Source organism: Drosophila innubila, chromosome X, assembly GCF_004354385.1.
Source record: "Drosophila innubila isolate TH190305 chromosome X, UK_Dinn_1.0, whole genome shotgun sequence".
Taxonomy (NCBI): domain Eukaryota; kingdom Metazoa; phylum Arthropoda; class Insecta; order Diptera; family Drosophilidae; genus Drosophila; species Drosophila innubila.
In genome coordinates, this window is record NC_047626.1 from 13742780 (window position 1) to 13767003 (window position 24224).

Sequence of the window (24224 nt, forward strand, 5' to 3'; positions counted from 1 at the left end):
TAAAACTCACCCAGTTTCTAATGGGAAAAATGATGTCTTGATATCATTAAATTAGCCTTAGCTTAAAGGATTATACTCGTAGATGTATATGTATTGTTAAGCGACAACTTTGTGCCATCAAAATGTATTCCTCGATGTAAATCTAATCGTAATAACTTATATGTACATATACAATTAGTCCTATCCATGTCTCTAGATCCTAGATCCTAAAAATAACGATATCTTGTTTTGAATCTCGATGCCGAATCAATTTCATAATTTTATGTGTTTTAACGAAATTAATCGGTTATCGATATTAAGAACATGACTGAACAACAGCAAAAACAAAAAAAAACAAAATTTTTTTTTTAAAAGCTGTGAACATGATGAGACACGAAAATTTGTTGTTAGCTCCTAGAAAGGTATTTGTATTTTGGATGTCAAATCGTTGTTCTAACAATTTCATGATATACACGTACGTACAATATCATGCGCATGTGCGAATACTGTTAATCAGTATCATCAAATGTCCTTAGGTTTCGTAAAAAACAAAAATGATAATGTATCACAAATATCTATCTTAATGATGCTGATCAAAGAAAAAGAATTTTCGATTTTTTCACCACACATTTAAAAGCTAAATTATATAATAAATAGGATAGCAAAGGTGAAAAATCCTACGATTTAAGAACAATGTTAACATTTTATGCTGCTAGTAAGAAACAAACAAAAAAAAAAAACCAAAAAACAAAAAGATTAACAAATTTTTAAACATTTTGTAATTGAAACTTTACATGCAAGAGTTATCGGATCGGAAAAACTATTTGTATATTACGAACAAGCCAAGGATAAATATGTATATAAATATTATCGAAGCAGTTCGTTAAATGTTAATCATTCTTTTTAATTTATGTTTAAACTCATACAGCTTACAAAGATTTAAAAAAAAGTTTTCAAAATGTTGAAATACTTAAACAAGAGGAAAAAACAAAAAACAATAAAAACAAAGTTAACCAAATTACCTTAAAAAAAATCAAATAATGTCGAACAAATAAATAAATAGTTACTTCTGAAATTAAAAAAAATGTTAAGCACATTCCACGCACACAAAATTACATACATATGTACATGCATATGAATAATTTATAAATAAATAAATACCTATTTATACATACATACATATGTGTACAAATTGAATAAAGCGATTATCCACATTGAACTGTTGCTCGATTGTTGTTGTTCAATTTTAGTAATAAAAAGCTTTTAATACGCTGCATTACAACGCCAATGCGTGACGTCATCAATCAAGCATTCACTTGCTCTCTTCTTTCATTCGACATGCCATTGATGACGTCAAAGCTGGCGCTAGAAGCGCTCTCTTCAACCGGTTAGAGTGAGAGAACAAATCGCCACTTGTTCGCTTCGCAAGTTCCAAAAGTGGAACTTATTGTAAGCGAAACTTATTAAACGATCCACACTCGCCCCTCCCCGCTCAAATGACGGGCAACCAAAGCAAAGCAACCAAAAGAGCACAAAGAGAATTAACTATGAGTGAATGTGAGAGAAACTGTGTCCATGTGTGTGTGCATTATGGGTTAACAAGCTTTGGGGGCTTTATCAATTGAACGGCGAGAATTTGGACACAGTTGATCAGGGAAAGCGACGTGGATCGCATTGCGGTGTGAAATAGAGCCGTAGAAAAAGACGAAAATGACAACAAGAAGGGGCCAAGAACTAGATGCTATGCTTAGTGAAATGCAAAATTGGTTCGAAACTAATCCCAATCTACCCGAAAAGATAGGTGAGTCTATCGATCAAACTCTTATAAACGCAAGCATAAATAAAGATAAATCTTATCTTATAATCGCTTTAATGGGATAGGTTGGGAATGTATTTTATAGATATACAAACAGTTAGTCAAGAAATTGTTTTGACAAATAAAAAAATGCACATTAATTTTTAATTTTTCATATGCAACTATAATAAGATAAGAAAAATATAAAAAAAAAATAAAATATAGGGTTTTTTGCTAAGAAAAATATACTACAGTTTGTGGTTTTTGGCTATTCCAACTTTATTAATTTTTCATTTTGTCAAAACAATTACTTGACGAACTGTTGATACATATTATATACATATTACGTAGAACTGCGCATCTGGTATACCAACTGCGCTCTCAACTATATAGTATAGTAAATAGTTATGCACCAGTGAACTAGGAACTGAGCACTGATAAATCTTATCAATATGACATTGGGTATTGTAAAGATAAATCCTCACATGGGTTGGGTATAGATTCCAATAGCATTTCCAGAGCTTAACAGATAATGCTATGAATTTCTAATCAATGATTACAGAACCAATTGTACTGCACCGTTTCCTCAAGTGTATGCACTATGATGTTGAGAAGACGAAAACTATCATCGAGCTTAACTATGGACTCCGCAATAAGAATCCCCATATATTCATAGATCGCAACATGGACGACGAGCAGACATCGAAGGGTCTTCAAGTATCGTAAGAGAGAGAGAGAAAGCACATCTCTGCAAACTTTTTATTACATAATTCCCGCTCTTTTACAGAGATCTCCTCATACTGCCGGGCTTAACACCCGAACGCCACAAGGTCTTATTATTTCGCATGGCTGACTTCGATCCGAGCACGGTAAGCTTAAGACAACAATTTCAAATAATTTATATACTCTTGCAGAGGGTATATTAATTTTATCCCGAGATGTGTACCACATTAAATGTCAAGTAATTGTTGGCAAAAAGAAATTCACACATTGAAAATTTCATTTCAAAAAAATTCCTTTTGATATTTTATTAAAATTCTTAGAGCAAGTTAAAGAATAGAATAATGAGATAAAGTTCGTTTAAATATTTTTTCCATAAAAAAAAGTTGATATGTTATTGATTTTTTTTTTTGTTAAAACAATTACATGACATACTGTATATTCTAGATCAGCTTATAGTCGTGTCCGTCTAGTATCTGAGTTTTTATGAATTTTGGTAAATTAATGTATAATATTTAAATTTGAAATAAAAAAATTCTTATTAGAAAAAAAGTAAGAAATCTTACTTTTTTAAAAATTATTGTAAATAATCTATACTGATCTGCAAGTGTATCAAATCTTTCACGTGCCGAAAATTAATTTTTCTTTTTTGTAATGTGTATTTTTTTTTTTTTTGTACAGCGCAACAGCGTAGAGGAAACTAAAATCTTTTTTATGATGACCGATGCACGCTTTACGGAACCGGACATTGAGACGAGAGCCGAAGATCAGAATGAAAAACCTGATTTTGCTGATACGTATATTGCGGATGGCGATGTACAGATTGTCGATATCGATGGTTATACGATGCGACATCTGGCCTACATATCGATCTTTGTGCTGCGCGTCTATATGAAGTTTGTGCAGGAGGCATATCCATCTCGTCTTCGAGCTATACACATCATCAATTGTCCGTCGTTTCTGGATCGCATGATGGCCATGATGAAGCCTTTCATACGCGAGGAAGTCTACCAAATGGTGACCTATAAACTATGCTACTCCTAATCAAAAACTAATTTCGAATTTTCTTTTTGAACTGTAGATTAACTATCATACCGAAGGCATGGATAGTCTCTATAAAGTGGTGCCTAGGGATATGCTACCCGTGGAGTATGGGGGTAAAGCTGGTACAATAGCCGAAATCAAGACACATTGGTTACGTCACTTAAAAGAAAAGACGTAAGATTAAATTTTCTAAAAATATATTATTATACGAGTATGCATCGCTTTCAATTCTATTATTTCAGCGCATATCTCAGCGATGATAAATATTGGAAGATAGCCTCGCAAAGCAAAAGTCGTTGGTCTCTGTTTTAAATTTCAATAGTACGAGTATCTATTGCCGAATTGTGATTATTAACTTAAGTTTGGAAATAATAATATCTTCCATATAGTAGAAGTGCCTTACCATATGATGATCACTTGGTATAATAAACAAAAAGTTGTAATTTCTGTCATTTTAATACCATTAATATGTGATCAAGTAATAATTGTAAAACAAAAACAATTCTTGGAAATTATAAATATAATTAGTTAAATTTTACTGTATTTAAAAATTACTTTTGTCTCTTTGGAAATGTTTTCATTTTCTTTTATTTATAGCTCAATTTCGAAAATACAGAAATCCTTTTATACTTTTATTTAAGCAAAATTAATGTACATGTCTTTGATTTTAATCGTCGGTTGGATGGATGGAGATGGATACAATTGGAGCTCTATTGCAACCTTATAGTCAACATCTCCAACAACTGGTGATCGTCCTGAGTTGTGTCAAGTTGTTGCGGAGCCTCAAGATTGTGCTCCTGATGAAGATGCACACATGTAGCGATAATCTATCCATGAAGTCGTTGTTGGGTGCCTTGATCCTTGCTGTGCTGGGCATGCGTATGGCCACGTTGAGAGAGGATTCAATCATGATGAACATCAATGGTACGAGTCTGATGATTAACTTGGCATTCCTAGCCATATTATATAATTATGCCTCGCCGGAACACAAGTCTTGCATTTGTCGAAAGTTGTTGTCGATCGTCATAATGATTGTCCTTTGCTTGTGTTACTCCATCATCGCGAATCCTGCGAATGTTCAATGTTTTTTGAGCATTGTGAGAACATTGACGACGTCCTTGCTAATTGTCATGGGTTTGCTGAAGGGAACTGATGGCGTTTTGGGCTGCTTAATGTCCGTGCTATTGGCCACATCGAAACTGCTCTATGCCCTGTCCATACTGAACATGTTTATGGTGTATCAGTGTTTCTTTGTGCTTTGCTTAAGCCTTTTGCGTATTTTGTCCATTTTCCTCCAAGATCCACCTTGTCGTGTCTTATATATCTACGGAATTCTCTCCAAGCTTCTACTCCAGCATTCATCGACAATTGACATAAGAGGTTCATCGACTAAGGGACTAAGAAATCCATCGACCGTTATTCTAAAGGATGTATCTATTGTACAACTGAGAAATTCATCGACAATGGGACGATAGCCAAGCATCCAAGGGATTTTATCGATAATGGACCTTAGAAATCCATTGACAATCAATTAAAATCGTTTAATGCTTATGTCCGACATTAAATCTGTTGTATCTAATCATGATAATAGCCCTAATACTAACTATTTAGTGTAAAATTGATTGTTGACCATAAAAAGCTAATGCCATTTGATCACTTTTCGTTTCATAATTGTGGCAAATGATCTCGGTTTCGGTTTCAGTTGATCAAATTTGTGTTGAACTGTTCAAAAAAGGGGCTACTTTCAATAGGTACGTGAATTCTGGACACGACCTGGTGATTAGATGAATGTGCAGAAGCTGTAATCGTACAAATTTAGGCACTATTAAGCGACAAACGTATGGCAAATGGCAGCCGAAAAGCAATTAAAAAATTACGTGTTTAATTGCTAGACAGAAAGTGTATTTAAATGCGGCTAACATACGCATACAGATACGCATACGTATTGGTAATATCAATCAATAAATCACATTTCAATATGAATCAAAAAATCGCACACTCAGTTCTCGACTTTTGACGTCCAATTCAGTTGGGCAGCAAGCTTCAAACGCAACGGTACAGCGTACGCATTTGGCAATCGATAAACGTTCGATAATCGTTACGATTACGATTAATCTGACAGCATGAGCAGCGATAGTGAAAGTGAAAATCAGTTAAGACGCGATCGTGATTTGGCCGAGCTATTCGAATGGTTTGCTCAAAATGAGAATCTGCCGCAGGAAATTGGTAAAAAAAAAAAACATATAATTTGACCCTGTATTGAAAGCATACAAGTGGCTACTAAGTCTATGACAATTATTTTGTAAAACAAATTTTTGTGTTCTTGGTAGCCTAGTTAGGGACTATTTCGAATCGATTAGCATGAATTCGAATTCAGATGTAATAAAATACTATTTATTTGTTATATTTTATATTTAATATGTTGCGAGTTGAATTGAAAGGCTGGATCTCTAACAGTCGAGCACACTCGACTGTAGCGTACTCACTTTTTTCAGCTGATGTAATGCCATATCGGTGAATGGGGAGGGTTGAAGAGGGAAGGCAACTTGTTGAAATGCTGCCAACAGAAAACAGTAAACACTTCTCTACCAAACAAAAAATATACGTCAATAATAATTTAATGAGGTCGTTTGTAGGCAAAGGAGCGTGTCGGATACATTTGATGGTCAAATGCTGAACGCCCGTTACGTCATAAAGACATCCCAACTAACGTTATTGCCCATGCACTTACAGAGCCTTTGCTGCTGCGTCGCTTCTATCAGTGCATGTACGGACATGTCGAGGACACCAAGAAACTCATCGAGGTGAATTACGCGTTGCGTAACAAGCATCCGCATCTGTTTATCAAACGAGATCCACTGGACGAGGACAGTCGTCGCACTTTTGATTATGCGTAAGATTTCTACATTTATCATAAGAAGTAGATAAAATACAAAATTTACATATTTTATTTGTTTAAAAATTACCTTTCCTTGGTTTTTTTAAATGGTGAATTTAAATGTGTAAATATTTTTCAATGGTTTCCTCATGTTAATATCACAAACTTTTATATATCTCAAAAAAAAAACTAAGAATAAATTTTTAAGAAAGCAATCAAGCAAAAACTATAAAAAAAAATATTCAGAGTAACAAAATTTTGAAAACTCTTTACTTTAAAGAAAATTGTCCCTGTGATTTCTTACTTTTACAGTTTTCATTATATTTTGATTTTTAAAAATAATTATATCTGCCCATTATTCCATTATTTTCCACTAATATCAGGGACAATTTTGTGTTTTTAATTTTAAGTAAAACTTGTTGAAATTCTTATAGAAAATCGTATACAGTATATAATGATATTTAACTTACAGAGACATTCTGCCACTACCTGGCCTTACGCCGGATAAATATAAGGTGTCACTCTATTGTTTCCGGGACTTTGAACCATCCAAAGTAAGCGCAATTTTTGCTGCAGAGATTAAAGCTAAAGTTGCATTCTTAATTTAGATGCATCATACGGAGGATACGCGTGCATTTTTCATGGTTACGGATTGTCGTTTCATTACGCCCGATGATCTGGCAGATCCCGAGGTTTTGTCGGAGGGTGAAGTGCAGATTTTTGATATGAAGGGCACAACGATGCGTCATATCTCGCGTCTTACCATAAGCACACTGCGGGCTTATGTCAAGTTCCTGCAATTGGCGTTTCCAGTACGCCTTAAGGCCATTCATATGGTCAACTGTCCGACGTATCTGGATAGGATAGTGAGTGTTGTAAAGCCTTTCATAAGCGAAGAAGTCTTCAAATTGGTGCGTCTCCAATTGCTTAGCCTGCTGTCAAACATAAGTATTAATAATTTTCTTATTTTAGATACGCTTTCACACATCCGGTATCGACTCTCTGTACACCTTTGTGCCCCGCGAGATGCTTCCCGAAGAGTACGGCGGCTCTGCCGGACCACTGGCCACTTTACGTGCCCAGACCCAGAAGGTTTTGACCGAACACAGGTTGCCAGCAGTTCAACAATTACCGATAAATAGATTCACTTATTTAATAATTTGCAAATTTCAGGAACTATTTGATGAATCCGAATCATTGGCACGTTGAGAAACCGGAGAAACGTAACGGAAGATCGTGGAAACTATTTAATTAAAAGAGTTCGACTGGCAATGTGTTTTTTTTTTTTTCTTGATATTGTTGCATTGTGTTAAATTTTTAGCTTTTTAATTGATATCTACCAATATATGTATGTATAATATTGTATAAGTTATGTAAACGAATGTTTCTAGGAATTCTGTTCCAAAAAAAATACTATATTTTTTTAAATAGCTGTAAATTCGAAACATGGAGAATTAAAGAAAATACCCCAGATTGCATTATAAAATATATGAAGTTTTTATTTATATATATGCACAGCCGGCGGCATAGTTAGCTTAACGTCAAAATATTTATGAAAGCGGTGCAAAATTTTAAAACTGCCAACAACAAATCGGTTGACTGTTATTTTATCGAATACGCTGTATATTAAAAGTGCACACTTATCGCTCGATAACACGTGACGGCGTCGCAGTGTGAATGGAAAATTCTAATCACATCTCTTATCAGTGCTGTTTAAGCTATTTCAAATTTCAAAATGCTATTGCATTGCAATTAATTAATAATTTGATGAAAATTTAAAATTCGAAATAAGATAAAATTAAGGAAAACATTTTTATGAAGATTTGAGGCTCGTCACCCCAAGGGAAAAGAATTTACAAATTTAATTCTAAAAAAAAATCAAAAAATCGACCAAATTCTAACAAAAACCCTGCAAAAATTTTAAAAATACTATCGCCCATATTACGAAAAATTAAAAAAAAATAGGTGAATTTTCTTGGGTGCAACCAATATTGCAATTTGATTAAAATGGTACAGGCTGCCAGATCGAGAAATTTTGCCGGGTGGTAGCCATTGGACCGGCTGGCAGTCTTCCACACCAGTGCTGCCAAGTTTTTGGGGGAAACAATAGCTGTTTCTGGCTGGAAAGCATCTACGTTTGTTTTTGTGGGTAACTGTTGCACAGTTTTACTAAAACTCTTAGTAAAAAAAACTTGGCTGAAAATATATTTAAATTGGCAGATTTCCAGTTAATAGCAATTTCGAGATTTTTCTAGCAAACGAATTCTGAAAATAGCCAGAACTAGCTATAAAATAGCTAAGTTGGCAGCAGTGTCTGTAATGCCGTGTTTATTTTGAGAAGCCAGTACTAAAAAACAGCACGCATTGCAATTTGCCAATAATTCGCCTGATTGAGAGACGCCGTATTAACCCACGCACAGATTATGGATCGGCCACAGAAAATGCCCAAGGTGGCAAAGGTAAGTAGCAGCAGTAAATGCAGCTTAAGGGCAAGTTGAAGGTAAACGTTTTCCTTAAATGTATTTGTTTTTTAGGTCAAGAATAAAGCGCCGGCAGAGGTGCAAATTACGGCAGAGCAGCTGCTGCGCGAGGCGAAGGAGCGTGACTTGGAGATTCTGCCACCACCGCCGAAACAAAAGATTTCCGATCCCGCCGAATTGGCCGATTACCAGCAGAGGAAGCGCAAAACATTCGAGGATGATTTGCGAAAGAACCGTATGGTGGTCAGCAATTGGATCAAGTATGCACAGTGGGAGGAGCAGCAGCAGGAGATACAGCGGGCACGTTCCATATGGGAGCGGGCGTTGGACAATGAGCATCGCAATGTGACGCTTTGGCTGAAATATGCCGAAATGGAGATGAAGAACAAGCAGGTGAATCACGCCCGTAATCTGTGGGATCGGGCCGTGACCATAATGCCGCGAGTGAATCAATTCTGGTATAAGTACACCTACATGGAGGAGATGCTGGAGAATGTGGCCGGAGCACGTCAAGTGTTTGAGCGTTGGATGGAATGGCAGCCGGAGGAGCAAGCCTGGCAGACGTATGTCAACTTCGAGCTGCGCTACAAGGAGACGGATCGAGCACGCGAAATATACGAGAGATTCGTGTACGTACATCCCGATGTGAAGAATTGGATCAAGTTTGCACGGTTCGAGGAGACGCACGGCTTTATACATGGCTCACGGCGTGTATTTGAGCGGGCCGTGGAGTTCTTTGGCGATGATTACATTGAGGAGCGTCTGTTCATTGCGTTTGCCCGCTTCGAGGAGGGACAGAAGGAGCACGATCGTGCCCGTATCATTTACAAATATGCACTGGAACATCTGCCAAAGGATCGCACACCCGATCTGTTCAAGGCGTATACAATTCACGAGAAGAAGTACGGCGATCGGGCTGGCATCGAGGATGTCATCGTATCGAAGCGAAAGCATCAATACGAACAGGAAGTGGCTGCCAATCCGACCAACTACGATGCCTGGTTCGATTATCTGCGTCTCATCGAGGCCGAGGGCGACAAGGAGCTCATTCGGGAGACCTATGAGCGTGCCATTGCAAATGTGCCGCCGGCGAACGAGAAGAACTATTGGCGTCGCTACATTTACATGTGGATCAACTATGCGCTATACGAGGAACTCGAGGCCGAGGATCTCGAGCGCACGCGACAGATCTACAAGACCTGCCTGGAGCTCATACCCCACAAGCAGTTCACCTTTAGCAAATTGTGGCTGCTCTACGCTCAATTCGAGTTGCGTTGCAAGCAACTTCAGGTGGCACGCAAAACTCTCGGCATGGCCATTGGCATGTGTCCGCGGGACAAACTCTTTCGGGGCTACATCGATCTGGAGATTCAATTGCGTGAGTTCGAACGCTGCCGTCTGCTCTACGAGAAGTTTCTCGAATTCGGACCGGAGAATTGTGTGACATGGATGAAGTTTGCCGAGCTGGAAAACCTTTTGGGTGATACGGAGCGGGCCAGGGCAATCTTTGAGCTGGCCGTGCAGCAGCCGCGTCTCGACATGCCCGAGCTGTTGTGGAAGGCCTACATTGACTTTGAGGTGGCACTGGGCGAAACGGAGCTGGCCCGTCAGCTCTACGAACGTTTGCTGGAGCGCACACAGCATGTCAAGGTGTGGATGTCGTTTGCCAAGTTCGAGATGAGCATCAGTCATGGCCAAGGACAAGGGCAAGATGATGTCCAGGGAGATGACGATTTGAATGCACGCCTTGCACGTCGCATCTATGAGCGTGCCAATGAGATGATGCGTCAGCTGAACGACAAGGAGTCCCGTGTCCTGCTCCTCGAGGCGTGGCGTGACTTTGAGCGCGACGTCAACGATGCGACATCATTGCAAAAGGTCCTGGACAAGATGCCACGGCGCATTAAGCGGCGACAGAAGATTGTCTCCGAGGATGGCGTCGAGGAGGGTTGGGAGGAGATCTTCGATTACATCTTTCCCGAGGATGAAATGGCCAGACCCAATCTCAAGCTCCTCGCTGCTGCCAAAATGTGGAAGAAGCAAAAGGACGTGGAGGTGGACAACACAGCTGAGCCACAAATTGAGGGAACATCAACACCACCTGCTGCTCTCGACACAGACGATAATTAGGCAATGGCAATCCTCCTGCTCCATCCATCTTTTGTGTTCCCAACTCCCTTTATATCCCACAATAGAATAAATAATTCAATAATATTTCGTAGCGCGCTGCGCGTTTTTTATTCGTTTTTCTACTTAAGCAAGTTGTGGTGTAAGGAAACCTTTAAAAAATATGTATACTAAATGATATTTTTAACTAAACTTTCAAATGATCCGATAAGGTGTACCATATACATATATTATGCATTAAATCAGAGCTTAACGGCTCTTTCGAGATTCTGAAGTTACAGTTTATAAAAGGTGATATGGAGGTATTTAATAGCATTAAATATAACTACAGTAAATTATACAATAAAATATATACATACATACATATAAGCTATATATGCTCACCTACTGCAGGACTAACAATTCAAAAATTACAATAAACTGAAGAAGAAATCTTTTGATTCGCACAGGAGGAGTATACAAGATTTAAGTACAAACATGTCTTCAAGTAGAGAAGCGATACATTCCAAATCTTTCCGTTTGTCTGATTTCCGAGACTATAAAAACTAGAACAACCAAATTTAATACCGATTTCTATGAACATCACGCCAATCCAATTATAAAAAAGTTTTGCCACACCCCTTATTGCCCCGAAAATCAATAAAAAAAAAAAAACTCTTACACTTTCACAATAAAAGCTAGAGAACCAAAAATGTATGAATATTTTCCCCTAAAATGGAAAAAACTTCACCAAACTGCGACAAAATCAGTTTGTGCAGCCACAATACTATTAGATTTTAATCTTTTCATTTTTAATCAATTTTATCAAGAATCCTTTCAAATCTTGATTCTCAAGGTGTAGAACACACTTATACATTGACACTTTTTTGCTCTCCCTTCCCGAGAAGCCCTGATCTACTGCAACATATATTTTGCAAGTTTGGTACTTCAATCTTTCTAAGATATTATATATATAAAATATTGTTCCAAGCGAGGTTCTGCTGTACTAAGCTTCAAGTGTTTTTTCTGGTATGATATGATATGATTTGATGATATGTATGATATCTTTCTAAATAAAACAAGCTCGATTTATGGGAAAAGTCGGGTTATGGGAGTAGATCTGAAAAATTTACTTGGCGCGTAGCAACAATGTGAAGACGGAATAGGTGAGCCTGTTAACCTGGGGAATAGAAGATGGATCTAACTATAGAATATGTAGGTATACAGTTAGTCTATTAATTGTTTTGATAAAATTAAAATAAATGTCTTAGTTGGAAAGCTTTATTTTATTTTGTGAAAAAATTACTTGAGTAACCGTTTCAAGATTTATAACTATACCTGAACAAAGGTCTCCAAAGTAACGGATATGTAGCCGCCGGCACAAATAAGGGAAGGTCTCTGGGTGCGCATCAGGGTGATGATGAGATTGCGCTTGAACTGGGGCATCTGATCCATCCAGTTGCAGGCATAGAAGGCATCGAGGAGAGCCTCGCTCTGGGTGCGCATGCGATCACCAAAGTAGCAAATGATGAAGACCTCCAGGGTGACCGCGATGAAGAAGACCAGGGAGAGAATCATGGTGGAGAGATCATTGGAATCGACGACATAGAGGAAGTGCATCGCGACCGTGCATTGAACGGCGGCGGAGCAGACGAATTGTGCCATGCAGGCAACCGATAGAATCTCCTGGATGATCGCATGCAATCGGAGTATATTAATGTAATCCTCGATACATTCACTGAGCTGCAAGTAAACACTTTGCTGATACTTTGCCCGGTTGTAAAGGATATGCGACATGGGATCCGGTTCCGGGTAACCAATGCGACGGACACGCAACTCCAACGCTCTCATGTGTCCGGTGAGGATTGAAAGATATGCTGGCGGATAGGAATCATTGGCACAGTCCTGCATGGCCTGAACAATCAATCCAAACAATTGATAGACATTGATGATCCAATAGGCCACATCGGAGCATTGCCAATCGACGCCAAACCACGCCGGATAAAGCAACTGCCGATGCCGGGCAATAGCCACCCGGATGCAGCTCAACGTTGTGCCAAACACAAAGATTCCAGCAAAGGTGCGAAAACTGCTCTGCGCTATCCTCACCGACTGACGGAGCACCCGCAACTCCTGCTCGTTGTGCACGGTCTTGGCGCGTTTGTCGAGCACCCAAAGAATGCCTTGAATCTCCCGCAACTGTCGACGCACCAAGAAAACATTGATGAACTTCAAATTGGCCACCATGTCCGTTATTGTGATGGTCAGATTCTCGAAGAGCTCCTTCAAACTGTTGGTAAAGAAGAGGTTGGCGAGAAGCGTCAATGGGAACAGAAAGGTGACCAGCACATTGATGAGAATGGAGCGAATGAGGAACTGCTGACGTGACATGCCCGGCGGCTGGATTAATCCCATCAGCTCCCAGACTCTCCAGTGATAACTAACAGCGCTATGCGTATTCAACTCCTCCAGTTCCTCCTCCACGTCAACTCCCAGTTCACGTTCACGTTCACGTTCCATCTCTAGCTTCAATTTCATCTCTTCTTCCGCCTTCATTTTCACATCCGTTTCAGCAGACTTCTTGTGTTTCCACTGCATGTTCCGTGTTTACTTTAAAGTTTTTTGTGCGTTTCTTCGTCTTTTATAGCAGACATCGACTCCTGTGACTTTTAAGTGTCCAAGTGTCCGAATTCTCATTGGGAATGCGTTGGCTATTATACAATTAGATGACATTAATTTGGCCAAAACAAATCCAAATAGTTTTGCAATACCCCCGGACCCGGACCCGGACCCGGACCCCTCTCCCTTCCCTCCCCTCCCCCTTCCAACCAACCAGTGAAATTTTCATATTGTATTTTCTGTTTTGTATAAATTTTGTTTTTATTTTATTTCTCAGAATTGATCAAGTTTTTTGTTGTATTCGGTGTGGGTGTGTGTATGTGTATGGGGGGGTGTGGAAATGGTGTTGCCTTTTTAACCCGATCTAATCGTAGGGCTATTTGCATTATCAATGCTGGCGGGAATCAAAACAACCAAATGACCAACTTTATCAATTGGTGTCCATTTGTTTTCAGAGTCGTTTAACTTTAATGACACTAGGCAACAGAAGCTAACTTTTCTTTTTTAATATGTGTATCCAACGAAAATATCTTTTTTCTTAAAGTCCTATATCCAATCGAAACTAAATAGGCACCTACAAAATTTCGTTCGATTGTATTTACTATATGATGTTTTTCATTTTGTGCCCACTTCGTATCGAGTGGATATACATATACATATATACATAGGTCTTAATGAAAAAACAACTTTCGATGTATACATAATGTGAATTTTTTTTTTAATAATTTTTGAAATCCGGTATTTTAATTGTCTTCTTTAGGAAGTGCAATTTTAATTTTGATCATAACTCAAGCATGACATTACCTAACTATAGAAGCATCACGTTTCCGAATACATCTATTATGAATGCACACTCAGTTCTAAGATGTTTTCACCCAGAAACCATAGTTCTAAAATCCATTCTAGTCCCGGCTTTTTGAGTTGAAAAACGTGTTTTTTTTATATTTTTATCATGAATTATTACCATATCTTTAATATTTTTAGTCCGATCCTGACAACATTGATATCAAAACTCGTGTTAGGACCTTGACTTTCAAATACAAAGACAAATAGTCCTCAAAAGATAATTTTCGTCCTTGTAAGGACTAAAAACGAAAAATTTTTTAACTCAAAAAGCAGGGACTAGGAATTGATTTTAGAACTATAGTTTCTTTGTAAAAACATCTTAGAATTGACCGTAGATTACGAATATGGGGTGCCATATTTTTCGAAAAAATCGATGCACCCTAATGTACATTCTTTTAAATTTTAACCGTGGGTTTTGTATCTACATATTTAGCTTTAAATTACAAAATTGTTGATGTTTTCGGCGATGTTTTTTAATAAAATTTGACTTTATAATTCGGAAAAACCGACAAATACAAAAAAATCGGGAATTAAGATACGCAAAGCTTTATAATACGGTGATATTCTTGAGTTATTATCTAAAATGACGTTACACCTTTTTATATATACATATGTACGTAGAAAGTCCAAAATAGTACCAGATTTAAATTTTTGTAACAGATATTTTAAGAATACTTTTGAAATGTTACCAAGTGTAATAGACAACTGATGATATGATATGATACAATAATATATATGTACGTGTATATATGTATGTGTGTGTGTGTGTGTGTGTGTGAACAAAAATGTGCAGAAAGTTTTGTAATAGCTGCATAAACGGGGGATAAATACTACAAAATAATGCAATAATTTATAGCAATTTATGGCATTAACAACACGTAACCTTCATTTATATAATAATGCTATACGTAATTAGTATTTTTATAATACCTAAAGGGCAATCAACAAAACGCACGGAATTATTGCAAGAACAATAAAAAGAAAAATCTTTCTTGAATTTGAAAAAAAAAATTATTAAATTATTATGAGCCCATCATGATAATATAAACAAAAAACTAAAAAACTACACAAAAAAAATATAAGTAATAATATTGAATGTATGTTTATGTTTAATAATGGTTTATGTATTTGTTTTATAATTTTATAGTTCAATACATATGTAGTGTAAATGTGTTTATTTGTATATGTGTGTGTTTGGTTTTTGTTTTGTTTTTTTTTTTTTTAATAGAATTTACAATAATCTCAAGATGCCTTTGACGAGTAAATATATATTTATGTACATAAGAATTGCAAAAATGATTTAATCTAATAAGCAATTAATGAATCTTACGAAGATATTGCGTGAATCTAATGCTATTGTTAATGTGCGATTCGAGAAGGTGGAAAGGGGAGAGGGGTATATGAATCTATAAATAAACAGACCAAAAAAAAAAAAAAAATAGCGAAAAAGAATAAAGAACAAGAACAGAAAGAAGTAGAAGTAGAAACAGCAGTGGGAAAAGTAGAAGGAGAAGAGAAAAACACAAAAACAAAGAGTCGATGCACACAATAAACAATATTATGTTAAACTCAAATCTTAATTCGTAATTTTTAAGAATTAATTTAAAAATACAATTAAACAAAAATTAATTACTTGTTGTTGTTTCGTAGTGAATATAACAAGACTCGAACAATTGCAAACTGTAGTAAATTTCCTTTGCACCAATACACATACATTTAAATGAATATATGTATATATATATATATATCTGTATATATGTAACTATAAATAAAAGGAAATGTACTTCAGCGTTATGTGAAATATTAACTAGGATACAAACTGGCATTGTTTAAACATTTTTGTTTCTTTTTTCATTTTCATTAGTTTGCTTAACATGTAACAGATAATTACAATGCGAGACGTTACGTTACGTTACGTTACGTGATGCTAACTCTAACGTTAAAGTTCAATGACGAATCGTTAGAGTTGCGATCAACAATTATTTGAATTGAATCGAAGCATATAAGTTAAAATAAATAATGATGTAATTAATAATATTATTATATTTAATGGAGGCATTGTTACTTAGTTTGCTTTTTTCTGTTGCAATTTACAGCTATTTCTTTTATTACATATTTATTATGATTTAAATTTAATATAATTATTTTTTATTTTCTTTTTGTAATTTGTAATTAAGCTCAGTTCTCAGTCGCTAAAACAAGAATACGACTCAAATGTTGGTTTGGCTGACTTTCTTATGATTATTGTTGCTTGTTACATTAATTCAATTTCTTGTTTGCCTTTTTTTTATTTGTAATTTGTTAAATTAGTTTGTTGGTTTGCTTGCCATTTGCAGTTAATAATTATGTTATAAAATTATTATTTTCACATTTTGTTTGCTTCTTTAGTTTCTCTTGCTGTTTTGCAATTTCGCATTTGTTGAATTTGCTGAATTTAATTATTTAATCTTTTTTAAAGCCAGTTGCTGTTGTGTCTTTTGTTGTTGTTGCTGCTGCTGTTGCACATTTTCATTTGATTCGGTTTGATTTTGGTCTTTTATTGGACTTGTTTCATTTTTTGCATTTCCGACCTTAGCGACAGCGTTCTGATTTGAATTTGCATTTTTGTCATTGTCTTTGTCTTTGTCTTTGGCATCCTGCAATAGAATAATGTATGTATGTTGTATGTATGCCAACGGTATAAAACAAAACAATCATTCAATTAATTAATTTTCATCTAATCGATTAACTTGTAATCGATGAGCGATCCTAACCTAAACTGATACTCAACAATTTTAAATAATCAATTCAGGGCTATCGATAATTAGAGCTATCGGTAATTTTTCACTAATAGTAATTAATTAACCTTTAAAAACAATAATAATAAAATTGTTTATCGATTAGCTAGCGGTTATCAAGGTTTCAAAGTCATCAAAATGTTTGAAGATCCACGTTTAAAAAATAATTAATAAAGGACAGTTAATTTATCGATTACCGCTCAAGGAAAATTAAATCAATATATTAATTATCATCTTCGAATAATCCTCAAAAATAATTGAATGGCAAAAAATAATTAAGATTAACGATCAACAATAATTATATTTATTTTATCGATTACCGATAAATGAAAATGACATCATTAACCTTCAAAAAAGCAAAATAATAATTAAGGCCATCGATTAACAATCAATGATTCAGAGGTATTAAAAAATAATCGACAAAAACATGAAAGATTAAGAATACTTAATAAAGTATTAACAATTTATCGATTACCAACAATAAATAAATACTTCGATATACTAGCTATCGTTGATTAACCCCCGAAAATAAATAATAATCAATTAGGGGCTATCGATTGACATTTAGCTCGTAACAATTCAGATTCAAATATCAACGATTAAGAATAATTAATTAAAATTTAACAACATCGATTACCGATTAAGGAAGGCGACATCGATCAATGACTAACAATCAATAAACATTAAAAAATTAACATTAAAGGTCATCGATTAACAAACAGCGATATGCGATTTACGGTTATCGGCAAATGAACGAAGCAAAGCGATCAACGCACAACAATCAACTAATAAGCATCTTTAAGTAACGATCAACAGTTTAGATTAGTGATCATTTAAATTCGATCTTGATCTTTGGAAATTCAAATTCAAAAGGTATGTAGTTTAAGATAATGTCTCTCGATTCTCAAATGAATCAAAAAAGGATTCGACAAAACAAAAGCGCAAAAGGAACTCAAATGGACAAGGGCGTAGGCAGGGGGAGGGGTGCAGAGGGGGCACTCCCCCCTTACACTCTGGATAACAAAGTTTAGCTTCCAAAATTCATTCAGATTGGCATCACAGCACATAAAATAACAAAATAATATTGAAACTCTGGATCTTTCATTGATTGAAAGTTGTGAAGTATGAATTCCAACAGTGGTACTATTCATGAAATTATATAAAAGATACAGAAGTGTCGAGTTATAATTTTTCACACCTATTTGCGGGTACACAAAGATGAGTTATCTTGATTATTGATGTATTTGGTACAAACAAATTAATTTAAAATATATTTCATGCCCTTTTGAAAAATTTGATAACTTTTACATTTAACAGCAACCATTGATCATTTCTATTGCCTCGACAACGTCTTTTTTGTGCTTTTGGGTTGTACAAATTTGTAAAACAGTCCTGTATAATAGAGTCGGTCAATTTGTATGGAGTAAAAAAAATTTATTTTATTTTATAGGCTCTATTTTGATTTTAGACCGATAGGTAAACCTTTTAAGAATTCGTCGATTTGTCGCAAAAAAAAAAATGACCCACTCTATTTTATAATCTTTCCGCAAGAAAAGCTAGTTTTCGATATAATTTTAACTTATATTAAGTTTAAAATGACTAAGAAGAATACTTAAACTACGAAGTTATATTGCTCATAGGAATGTTCTAAAAATCTCTAAAAGCAACCCAAAGGGTGGTGTTTCTGAAAGATGCAAGCAATGCTTTCAAATTCAAGAATTTTGGAGAGATTAAGGTATTAAGGTATTTTTTAAAATTGAATGTAATCTATTTTGAATTAATTTATTAATTATATAAAACAAACCTAAAATAATTTTTTCAAACAGTTGTTTCAGAATTATTTCTTTTTAAAATCTCTAGAGGTTTGTGGTGATATTATAAACATTTTTTTGGCCCCCCCTTCGCTCAAAGCTGCCTACGCCCTTGCAAATGGAATGAAACCTATGTGAGCTAGCTATTGCTTGTGTGCGTTAACGATATATGTATGTGTGTGTGTGTATGTGTTATCGATATGTGTGTTTATCCTTGGAGAATCACAGGATGAGAGAAAAACTTTTAATTAATTGAAAATGAATCTGAGATGGAAATAAAATTGTTGATAAGATGATGATGATGATGATAAATGAACAGAGTGAAGGAATATGGAATTGGCAAGAAAAGAATAAATAGAAGAGAAGAGAAGAATTGAAGAATTTCAACGTTACCTTAGCCATAACCGAAGCGGCCTCCTGTTTTAGATAATCCTCACGAGCCGTTTCATACATCGATACAAATTTATCGCGCTGCACTTTGAACTGGGCAAAAAGCTGATCGTCCTTGTTGCCCTTCAAACGATTCTCAATGTCCAGCTTCTCGACATGGACGGCACGGATCTCATCGTTCACCCAGGGCTTATCAATGGGATACTGATTCACCAGATTTTTCAGCGTCTTGATGGTGCTCTTCCCCTTGACCGCCTGTTTGATCAGTTTGGCGTTGGGTTTCTTGATCTTGCGACCATTGAGATTGAGATTGCCATTCATGTGGGCCATATTGAAGGGAACGGGAACGGGTCCGTGGCCAGGTGGCATGCCGCGTGGACGCATCCGTGGTCCCAGCATGTGCGGACCCATCAGCGGCGGCGGCAGCGGTGGAACTCCGCGTCCATTGCGTCGCATGAATGGTGGAGGAGGCGGTGGTCCGCCCATTGGTGGCATTGGGCAGCGCATGGGCGGTATGGGTGCTTGAAATGGCATCGGAGGAAATGGTGGTCCGCCAACTGGTCCCGGTCCTTGACCCGGACCCGGACAACGGCGTGCACCCATTGGACCTGGTCCTGGACCCATGGGTCCCATCATATGACGTCCTCCGCCGCTGCCCCGATTCGCGGGTCCTCCTCCGCCGCGATTAAAGCCATTGCGTTGCGGTCCATTGAAGCGATTGGCATTCGGCGCATGGAAACGCTGCTGCGGATGCGGCTGCCAACCATTGTCGCCTCCAGCGCCATGCATTGGCATCGCCATCTGCATCTGCTGCATCTGCATCTGTGGAACATATTGCTGCTGCTGCTGCTTGTTGCCTTTCAGCTGTTTACCTTTCGTCAACTTCTTTTTACCGCCACCATCTGATCCAGATCCATTTGCGGAGTTGGTTGTGGACACCGCTGGCACTGTGGATTTAGTCGATGGTGCTGGCGGTGCTGGCGCTGGTCTATTAAAGTCCACATAGAGAGGATCACTGGGCATCTGGCAGGATGTGTACATCAATTGGTTTTGCGACTGCGACTGCACCTGAGGCCGGAACGGTTTGCGATACGGTGCAATTGCAGCACGTACATTCTGACGCTGTTGCTGCTGCTGCGGCTGCTGCATGGTCCGGTTCGATTGGAAATTATTGTTCTTCGATACCATTTAAGACGACAATTACGACAATTATTTCAATTTTAAACACTTCGCTCTGACGGACAGCCAGATGTGAAAAAAAAAACACACAATTCAATCACACGCTTAAATGTGTTTGCTAGCTATAGAATTTGTATCGAATCGTTCGGACTTAGATCCACTGTTGCCAACTTAGCTATTTTATAGCCAGATCTGGCTATTTTCAGAGTTCGTGTGCTAGAAAAATGTCGAAATTTCTATTAGCTGAAAATCTGGCTATTTTAAATATATATTCATCTAAGTTTCGCAATTAATATTTTTGATAAAACTGTGCAAAAGTGCCCACAATAACAATTCTAGATGATTTTCAGACAGAAACAGCTATTGTTGCCCCTAAAAACTTGACAGCACTGGTGTGGAAGGCTGCCACCCGGACCAAAGGCTGCCAGCCTGCAAAATTTCTCGATCTGGCAGCTTGTACCATTTTAATCCAATTGGAAATTTGGTTGCACCCAAGAAAATTCACCTATTTTTTAATTTTTCCTAATATTGTAGATAGAATTTTGCATAATTTTTGTTAGAATTTTGTCGATTTTTTGGTATTTATTTTTAGAATTAAATTTGTAACTTCTCTCCCCTTTGGGTGACGAGCTTCAAACCTTCATTAAAATGTTTTCCTTAATTTTATCTAATTTTCGAATTTTATATTTTCTTAATATTTGATATTTGCAATACCTAAATTTTAACCTATCGCTACACCCAGCGACATGGCGCCGACTAGTTCAGTGATCGAAAAGTGCAGTTGTTTTCCTGGCTGCCCATGCAGTTAAAAATTCAGATCTAGTTTGATTTTTTTACTTAAAAAGATAAGTGTACATATCCGAAAAAGGTATTTTTAATAGTTTAATTTTTTATTAAATTCGATATTTTTTTAGCTAGAATTTTTAAATTTTTTTTAAAATTAATGTTTTTTTTTTAGAATTAAATTTTCGAACTTCTATCTTCCCGGGCCTGATGAGCTTCAAACCTCCAATAAAATGTTTACCTTAATTTTGTCTAACTTCGAATTTTAAATTTTCATTAAATTTATTAATTTTTTGTTGAGCTTTTTGCGTTTTTAAATTTTGAATTTTTATCAGTGATGGGCGACAAAATAAGTTAACCATCGATACCAAAGAACTAGCTATAAAATCGTTAAGTTGGCAGCAGTGGTTAGAAATTGCACGTAAATTGTTTTGTAGGTGTGTACACATTGTTTTCTGCGCAGGCCCAAAACAGCTGTTTTGTTGTCGCTGCTGAGCGAGCAAACGGTCGGTCGGTCAGTGGGCGTTGCAGGCGACAGCAATAGCTACAACTACAACTACAACTTCAGTTACACCTACACCTGCAGCTATTTAAAATACCAAAGAAATTGCTCGCATCGCAAACTTAAAAACGACGACTGCAAAGTCGCTCGTTAATTGGTGAAAAAGAATAGAAGAAATTGTGAATCAACAGCAACAGCAACAAGAAGAAGAGGAAGCAGTAGAAGATCAAACCATGTTTCCACACCTGAAAAGTCAACGCGTCAATGTGGAATTGTTGCAGGAGGCGGCAATCCGCGAATTGTTGCACCAACTGGAATGCATTGAGGGCTCCAAGGCCGTTGTGCTGGACGAGGCAATGATCCGACCGCTGGGACTGATTGCCAAGCCGAGCCTATTCACAGATCGTGGCATTAAGCTGTTGGCACTGAAGCCGGAAATGCGTTTCCCCAAGGAGCCGAACAACATAATTTACATAGTGCGGCCACAGGTGTCACTGATGGATCAGCTGGTGCAGCACGTGAAATCGAATAGTCAGCACGGTCGTCAGTTCCACATCCTGTTTGTGCCCCGTCGCTCCTGTCTGTGCATTAAGCAGCTGGAGGATAAGGATGTCATGGGTGCATTTGGACGCTTGGAGGAATTACCCTGGAACTTTTTCCCCCTGGACTCGGATGTGGTGAGCATGGAAATGCCGAATGCATATCGCGATGTGGCCATCGATGGCGACACAACATCCCTGTATCAGGCGGCCATTGGATTGGTGCAACTGCAGCGTCTCTATGGACGCATACCCAAGATCTATGGCAAGGGGGTGCAGGCACAGTTGGTCTGGGATCATGCCAAGCAGCTGGCCATCGACGAGAAGTCGCTCTACAATGGCGACAAGGGCTCCATTGATCAGCTCATATTGCTGGATCGGGGCATTGATCTGCTCACTCCGCTGGCGACCCAGCTCACCTACGAGGGTCTCATCGATGAGTTCTATGGCATCCGACAGAATCAGCTGACGTTGCCGGCCGAGCATTTTGCGGGTGCCACCGGATGCAGTGTATCGGCAACTGGGGGACCAACCGGCGAGGATCCGGAACGTTTGCTGGGCGATACCGCACGCAAGACCATCCTGCTCAATTCCGGGGAACCGTTGTATGACGAGTTGCGCAACAAGAACTTCAACGAGGTGCGCATGCTCCTGGGCCGTAAGGTGAAGGAGATTCAGTTGCAAGTGAATGTCAATCATCAGGAACTATCCATGCCGGATCTCAAGACCTATGTCGATGTGCTGCCCAAGCTGATGAGCCTGAAAAAGGCGACATCGGAGCACACGGCCATCGCTGAGCTCATCGCTGACAAGGTCAACATGTATGCGTTCCGCGATGACCTCGCCGCCGAACAGGAGTTCATGATCTGTGCGGACATTGACAGGCCCAGCGCCTACATTGAGGATCTGATTGCACGGCGCACTGAGCTCCGGAATGTGTTGCGTCTCATCTGTTTGCAGTGTGCCGCCGCCTCGGGATTCAAGGAACGTGTGCTCAACTATTACAAGCGCGAGCTAGCTCAAGTCTATGGCCTCGAGGTGCTGCTCCGGGTCAGTAATCTGGAGAAGGCTGGCCTGCTCCACACGCAGACCGAATCGCGTGCTTATGCCGTGTTGCGCAAGGTAAGGAAGGATTATCGAATGTTTCATTCATATTCATCTTCACCTTTACGTTTCTTGTTGCTGGCATTCTTACAGACTCTTCATCTGACCGTCGATGACAGCATTGAGGTGGAACCGAGGGACATTAGCTATGTGCATAGCTTCTATGCACCGTTGACCGCCCGCCTCGTCGAGCACTCGTTGAAGCCACTGGGCTGGCAGACGCTCAAGAGTCAGATTAACAATTTGCCGGGGCCAACGTTTGAGGATTTCCAGGTGCAATTGATTGGGATCGGTGGACGGCACGGCGGTGGAGCGACACCAAGCGAGGCATCCTTGCTGCATGCCCGACGTGTTGTCCTTGTTCTCTTTGTTGGCGGCTGTACATTTGCGGAGATTGCCGCGTTGCGTTTCCTTGCCGCCCAGGAGGATAACAATGTGCACTTTCTGATTGCCACCACGAAGATCATCAATAAGCACACATTCCTCGAGAGTGTGATGGGCTCGTGAAGGCATCACTTGAGCCGCTTGGAGGCACATCGTCTGTCCATCAGCTGCGGCTTGTCGCGTGGACGCAATGCCTCGATTCCATTGAAGCCATGACCAAAAATGTGCCAGCCAAAGAAGCAGCAGCGCAGCGTAGGATACAAACCGGAGACGAATACGGAAACGGAA

General features: G+C 38.1%; 6 protein-coding genes across 6 annotated transcripts; 4 read left to right on the plus strand and 2 right to left on the minus strand.

Annotated features, from left to right (window-relative positions):
- Positions 1 to 1622: 1622 nt before the first annotated feature.
- Positions 1623 to 3946, plus strand: LOC117793688 (alpha-tocopherol transfer protein-like). The gene is made up of 6 exons (XM_034634071.1): positions 1623 to 1780; positions 2337 to 2496; positions 2562 to 2643; positions 3176 to 3511; positions 3576 to 3712; positions 3781 to 3946. The coding sequence occupies exons 1-6, from the start codon at positions 1690 to 1692 to the stop codon at positions 3848 to 3850; spliced, it is 876 nt and encodes a 291-aa protein (XP_034489962.1). The 5' UTR covers positions 1623 to 1689; the 3' UTR covers positions 3851 to 3946.
- A 1607-nt stretch (positions 3947 to 5553) lies between these two features.
- Positions 5554 to 7886, plus strand: LOC117793689 (alpha-tocopherol transfer protein-like). Its single transcript, XM_034634073.1, has 6 exons — positions 5554 to 5764; positions 6272 to 6431; positions 6889 to 6970; positions 7025 to 7327; positions 7389 to 7525; positions 7590 to 7886. Exons 1-6 carry the CDS (start codon positions 5662 to 5664, stop codon positions 7669 to 7671), a joined length of 867 nt encoding a protein of 288 aa, XP_034489964.1. The 5' UTR covers positions 5554 to 5661; the 3' UTR covers positions 7672 to 7886.
- An 846-nt stretch (positions 7887 to 8732) lies between these two features.
- LOC117782328 (protein crooked neck) lies at positions 8733 to 11177 on the plus strand. The gene is made up of 2 exons (XM_034619425.1): positions 8733 to 8875; positions 8951 to 11177. The coding sequence occupies exons 1-2, from the start codon at positions 8840 to 8842 to the stop codon at positions 11024 to 11026; spliced, it is 2112 nt and encodes a 703-aa protein (XP_034475316.1). The 5' UTR covers positions 8733 to 8839; the 3' UTR covers positions 11027 to 11177.
- A 914-nt stretch (positions 11178 to 12091) lies between these two features.
- LOC117786678 (odorant receptor 2a) lies at positions 12092 to 13850 on the minus strand. The gene is made up of 3 exons (XM_034625029.1): positions 13832 to 13850; positions 12341 to 13491; positions 12092 to 12182 (listed from the first exon to the last, which is right to left on the minus strand). The coding sequence occupies exons 1-3, from the start codon at positions 13848 to 13850 to the stop codon at positions 12132 to 12134; spliced, it is 1221 nt and encodes a 406-aa protein (XP_034480920.1). The 3' UTR covers positions 12092 to 12131.
- Positions 13851 to 15569: 1719 nt separating this feature from the next.
- LOC117782363 (DNA-binding protein K10) lies at positions 15570 to 20738 on the minus strand. Its single transcript, XM_034619467.1, has 2 exons — positions 19449 to 20738; positions 15570 to 17103 (listed from the first exon to the last, which is right to left on the minus strand). Exons 1-2 carry the CDS (start codon positions 20631 to 20633, stop codon positions 16906 to 16908), a joined length of 1383 nt encoding a protein of 460 aa, XP_034475358.1. The 5' UTR covers positions 20634 to 20738; the 3' UTR covers positions 15570 to 16905.
- A 1135-nt stretch (positions 20739 to 21873) lies between these two features.
- On the plus strand, positions 21874 to 24224 carry LOC117782337 (vacuolar protein sorting-associated protein 33A). The gene is made up of 2 exons (XM_034619438.1): positions 21874 to 23570; positions 23646 to 24224. Exons 1-2 carry the CDS (start codon positions 22143 to 22145, stop codon positions 24057 to 24059), a joined length of 1842 nt encoding a protein of 613 aa, XP_034475329.1. The 5' UTR covers positions 21874 to 22142; the 3' UTR covers positions 24060 to 24224.